At 31.9% G+C, this 6,346-nt stretch overlaps 1 protein-coding gene across 1 annotated transcript; it reads left to right on the forward strand.

The window, feature by feature from the left end:
- Nucleotides 1-2,783: 2,783 nt before the first annotated feature.
- LOC106773108 (ABC transporter G family member 11-like) lies at nucleotides 2,784-5,775 on the forward strand. The gene is made up of 8 exons (XM_022786433.1): nucleotides 2,784-3,049; nucleotides 3,164-3,243; nucleotides 3,326-3,796; nucleotides 3,885-3,971; nucleotides 4,097-4,210; nucleotides 4,437-4,631; nucleotides 4,779-4,868; nucleotides 4,971-5,775. Exons 1-8 carry the CDS (start codon nucleotides 2,872-2,874, stop codon nucleotides 5,616-5,618), a joined length of 1,863 nt encoding a protein of 620 aa, XP_022642154.1. The 5' UTR covers nucleotides 2,784-2,871; the 3' UTR covers nucleotides 5,619-5,775.
- Nucleotides 5,776-6,346: the final 571 nt, after the last annotated feature.

Here is a 6,346-nt window from a genome sequence, read left to right on the forward strand (position 1 = left end):
GTGACCTCTCTCTACTTGAGAAAGCGTCCTCACGGAATATCAGGATCAAGGACAACACCTGAGTCATTCCCACATTCATACTTTACCAATCAATACCAATTCATGAGTTATTCCACCAGTGGAATTCTCTTACTTAGTCAAATTCAACCAATGTTCCTTATTACTTCCAAACTGTTAGGACGTTGAGAAAAATACCANATATCCAGTACCGAATCATAACCAATAGTGACCGAACGGTTTAATAGAAATGGGAAATTGAGTATCAAGAATTTTAGTAACTGACCGNANGGTCATATCAAAGGTAAGACTGAATAACAGAAATATGTCAAATGGTTGATAAGATAGTTTTTAGCAAAGAATGAGACCATGACTCAGAGATTGACGATAATGGATAGTCATCCGAACGGTTTGGCAAGAGTATCATAAAATAGGCATTAACATGATCAAAGGGTTGGTCTATGACCAAACACTTATCAGGCCGAACGAATTGAGAAAGAATGAACTCTTTAAGGGAGTAAAGGACTTTAGTCAAGTAAAACGAATGCATCAATAATTAAAGGTTCACTAGACCATTCATTCATTAAGTGACCGAACGGTTTTCAAAAGGAAGAATATTAGGGTTGCAAATGTTACAATTTAAGTGTTAGCCTAAGGTCGAACACTTGTAAGGCCGAACGCTTGGTTTATGACCAGCATTCTTAAGTAACTATCAATAATGAAATTAGAGGAAACCAACTAAGTCTAATAAACACATTAGGCCGATCAGTCCGAACAGACCGAACGGAATAGGGAAGACCGAACGGTCCTAATGACCTTCGATCTCAAATTCATATTTTCTCTAAGTTTCACACAAACTTGTATCAATGCAGAATTCATAGTTCATACTTATCATGCAACTCATACAACAACATGCCATATTTCAAATCCTAAGAAATCAAGCAACATACTTTAGATATCAAACATGCATTAAATTAGGCACATATTCAAACCATACAGAAAATCATAATTAAATTTTATAAGCTTCCCTTACCTTTAATTCCAGCTAAGTCTTGAAAATAAGTTGGTATGAACTATTCTTCTAAGTTTCTCCAAGATCAGATGCAAACTTGAAAACCGGACGGTTTAAGTGAAAGGGGAGACCACCAGGAGTCTTCAGGTGTGATCTGAAGGGTGATCGGAACAGTGAATGAGTTAGAATTTTAGAGAGAAGGTAGGGAGGTTTTAGAGAGAAGGAGGAGAATTTGAGATTTTCAGAAAGTTGGGTTTGAGGAAGAAGATGAAGATTGCATGCAAAAGTGGCGTCAGGTTTTCACTCTTACCTTAAATACTGTCTCCAATCCGAACGGTTTGGCCAACTCCAGCGTGACACCTGACTTCCACTTGCTGGGGTTCACTGCTCTGCTGCTGCTGCACGGATCACGAGGGAAGGGAATTAAAAGTTGATCAGAGTTTGTCTCCCACTCACCAGGAGAGAACCGGACGGTGACACTTGTACCCCACTAAAGAGGGTATTTAAATGGGTTGTGACATAAAGTGATACTTATTACATTAAAAATATTTTTCGCATTAAACATTTACAAATTAGAAGTGTTACTTTACATTTACATCTTTAATACTTTTAAACAATTACAAGTTTAAATAGAAATTTTTTTCATATTAAAATAAAAAAAATATTTAGGTGAAATGATTTGATAAATAAATTTAAAAAAATATTTCATCATCTATATAAGAGTTATAATTAATTTTAATTACCAATTTGGTTTTAAATTGCAGTTGGACCAAATTATTCCATTTTAAAAAAATATTAAATTGAATTAAAATTAGAAGTATAAGGATTAGATTGGAAACAAATATATGTGACATAAACAATTACTGGCATTGTCATGTCACATGACGTGACAATTTTTGTTTTTTCTTAAATTAAAAGAGTTAAAAAAAATAAAAAGCATAATATTACTTATTAGATATTCGTTTGTTTAAAAAATATTTCCAAGTATTTTAAAATATATGATACTCATGGATCTCTATAAATATTTAAAAAAAATTACTTTATAAATTTTTAAAATAAAATTTAAATAAAATTATAAAAAAATATATAAAGCATAGTATTAATTAAATTAAAATATAATGTTAATTAAATTTAACCTAACGTATAAATTAATTTCAATTTTAATTCAATTTAATTTAATAAAATATAGTTTTTAATATTTTATGAATGATCACATCTAATCTATATATAAGTGAATATTAAAATATTCACTATCCACTACCTGTAAGTTATAATTAGCGCATGTATCAATTATTTCTGGTGAATTTTATTTACGATTATCTACTAATAAGTTATTTTTGTCATCTATTTAAAAAATAAATAGAAAACTTAAATTGAAAAAAAGAAAAGTAAAATTAAGCCATAAACAAATAAATAGACTAAATATATAATTAAACCTTTTTAAAAGGTTCTAAAATTACAGGTCAAATCTTACCTTTTCCACGTTAACGTGGTAGATCGAAAGTACCCATTATTATCACATAATTTTGATATTTTTAACGTACGAGAGGGCTGCATTAATGAGTTGGAGTTAGTTGTCAAATCTTTGCTCCTTCGATTCAAGCGTTAATTTCTCTATAAACTAGACAATACAATAACTCACTTACAGTGTATGGCACTCTTTCCATACTCAATGCAAAACTCTGTTCCACCATCAAGTATTGCCTAATCCTCTTTCAAACAGTTAATAAGTCGTAACGCAAATGAAAACTTATTTTTTTATATTTAAAAAATACCATTTCAACTACATTGCAATTGGTTTTTCTCTATAAATAATCACCTTCGTACCAGAATGTAATCAAATTGGTATAGAGTGCACACACATGGAGGAAGAGAACGACATAACAGTGACATGGGAGAATTTGCAGGCTAGAGTTGCCGGTGGAAAGAATAGAAAATTAATACTGAATGGTTTAACTGGTTATGCACAACCAGGGAAGCTTTTGGCTATAATGGGTCCTTCTGGTTGTGGCAAATCGACACTTCTTGATGCTTTAGCAGGTATGATAAGTTGTGTTTGTAGTTGAGTAATATTAGAAGAAGTTGCTTTCTTTATATGTGCTAGTTAATATATAAATATAACAGTTGTGATCATACGATTGAAACACGATGCAGGAAGATTGGGATCGAACATAAAGCAAACGGGGAAGATTCTAATCAATGGCCTGAAGCAAGAACTGGCCTACGGAACATCAGTAAGAGCTATACTGATCCTGAAAATAGATAATATGATTTTGGTAGAAAAAAATATAATAAGTGTAAAAAATGTGAAAGCAGGGGTACGTGACACAAGACGATGCGATGCTGTCATGTTTAACAGCTGGAGAAACGTTGTACTACTCAGCTGAACTCCAATTTCCAAACAGCATGTCTATAACTGAGAAGAAGGAACGAGCAGATGCTACGCTGAGAGAAATGGGTCTGCAAGATGCGATCAACACAAGGGTTGGAGGGTGGAGTTGTAAAGGTCTGAGTGGGGGACAGAAACGGAGACTCAGCATATGCATTGAGATTCTAACACATCCCAGACTCCTCTTCCTTGATGAACCAACCAGTGGCCTTGATAGTGCAGCTTCCTTTTATGTTATGACTGGAATTGCAAGTCTCATTCTAAAGGATGGCATTCAAAGGACTATTGTGGCTTCCATCCACCAGCCTAGCAGTCAGGTTTTCCAACTTTTTCATCATCTTTGTCTTCTCTCTTCAGGAGAGACTGTGTATTTTGGACCAGCCTCTCATGCAAATCAGGTTACAAACTATAATCCCTATCAGTTCCTTCCACCTTTATATTCACTTGATGTTTTCTCTATATAGTCATACTTTTCCTTCTGTGCAGTTTTTCTCTTCCAATGGTTTTCCCTGCCCATCTCTCTACAATCCTTCAGATCATTACCTAAGGATCATAAACAAAGATTTCAATCAGGTATATTTCTGGCCATACTTAGATTCTCTCCTCTACTTTTTACTTGGATACTTCAGGCACTTAGATATATAGTAATAATATACAAAGGTGCAGATAAAAATTTGACTTTGTTGAGTTGTTTTCAGGATGCCGACGAAGGAATTACCACTGAAGAAGCAACTAATATCCTTGTCAGTTCTTATAAATCGTCTGAATATAGTAATGACGTTCAGAATGAAATAGCAAAAATAAGTGTAAACGTAAGTTTCACATTCAATTCATTCCTTCCATTTATTAGAGCATATAGAGAGAGAGAGAGACATGAAACTTATGGAAAATAATATAAATTAATTTAAAAAGGAGTAATATATATAACTTCTCAATTGTTAATTCATATTCTTATATATGTCAAATATTATAGTTTTGGAATCTCGATAAGTTGTGATTAGACTTATGATTTAGTTAATTTTGCATGTATGCGTCTAGGATTCTGGTGCAGTTGGAAGGAAGAAGATTCACGCTGCATTCCTTACTCAGTGTCTGGTTCTTCTGAAAAGATCTTCGAAGCAAATCTATCGTGATATAAGCAATTACTGGTTACGTCTGACTGTCTTTATAGCAGTATCTGTAAGCTTGGGCTCTATTTTCTATCACGTTGGTGCAAGTATGAGATCAATTCAGGTAAAACTATATATTAAGAGGAAAATCTTGTTTTCGCTCATAAAGAATAATTTTATGAATCAATTTGTTTAAGTTTGATGAAAATATATATAGTTGATGTAGAAAGCTGATGTGGGTATGTGATGATATTCTTTGTGCATGGTTCAGGAAAGAGGATCGCTGCTTTGTTTTTTCGTTTCGGTTCTGTGTTTCATGACACTTGTCGGTGGATTCTCGCCGTTAATAGAGGAAATGAAGGTAAGTAATTGATCCATATATATAACTTGGAAATTTGGCTGCATTTTACTCCAGGATAAAACAATTTTTGATAGCACAGATTGTTACCTTTTACGTTGTCAGGTGTTAAAGAGAGAGAGATTGAATGGACATTATGGTATAACAGCTTTTCTGGTAGGGAGCACATTTTCTGCTGTTCCTTACACACTACTGATATCTATCATTCCGGGAGCTATAGTTACTTATCTTTCTGGACTGCACAAAGGATTAGAGAACTTTGTATACTTTTCTTGTGTACTATTTGGTATTGTGATGTGGGTTGAGAGCCTGATGATGGTTGTTGGGAGCATTTTTCCAAATTTTGTTATGGGTGTGATCACTGCTGGTGGGGTTGAAGGAGTGATGATTTTGACAAGTGGATTCTACAGGCTGCCTAATGATCTTCCGAAACCNTTATGGAAATACCCTTTCTACCATGTTTCCTTCCTCAACTATGCTTTCCAAGGATTGTTAAAGAATGAATTTGAGGGATTAATGTTTGGTTCAGATGGCATAAGTCTTAGTGGTAGATATATTCTTTCAGAGACATGGCATGTGCAAATGGGTCATTCAAAGTGGTTTGATCTTTCTATCATGTTTGGTATGATTCTTCTCTATAGAGTTCTATTCTTGATCATCACTAAATGCAAGGAGAAATTCAAACATGTTCATGTTGGCACTAATGCTCCTCAAACAAAAGTTTTCTCCAGAACCAACATCACTGATCTTTAGACAACTGAAATGGAGAATTATGATGCTCAAAGTCATTCATTACCAGAGTTTCTGTTAGAGATAACCAGTTAATATCAAAGTTATATATTACCACATCCTCAATGTTAAAGAAATACTGAGAGACAAATTGTAATATAAGTAATAAAATCTGATAGAGAGGGAAAATGTCAAATCATATATGTCAATTTTATTTTATTATCTTGTTCCTTCACTCCATGTTTCAATTCTCTTACTCTTTTATTTGGTATTGATTAATTGTTATCATTTTTTAGATTTTTTTTTAATGTAGCAATGTATTCTTATCCAAAATTAAAGCAAATTAGTAATTAAATTTAATTACAACTTATATATATTAAAATAATTAATTATATTTTATACATTTGTAATTTTAATAAAAAAATTCTTTTAAACTCATTATATATTGAATTAAAACATGTAAAAACATTTATCACATTAAATTTATAAATAAGCTAGCACATGAAAATACATATTTTAAATTACTTCAAATATTAAAATCTATAAATTACAATTGTCATTTTATATTTATATATTTACTATTTTTAAAAATTATAAGTTTAAAATAGGGTTTTTTCATTGAAATAAAAAATGTATAAAATAAAATAAATTTCAATATTTAGGTTCATTAATTTGATGTATAAATTTAAAAAATATGTATTTTAACATTTTATATTTATATTTCCACTATTTTAAAAACATTATCAATTTAA

This window comes from Vigna radiata, chromosome 9 (genome assembly GCF_000741045.1).
Source record: "Vigna radiata var. radiata cultivar VC1973A chromosome 9, Vradiata_ver6, whole genome shotgun sequence".
In the NCBI taxonomy this organism is placed as follows: Eukaryota; Viridiplantae; Streptophyta; class Magnoliopsida; order Fabales; family Fabaceae; genus Vigna; species Vigna radiata.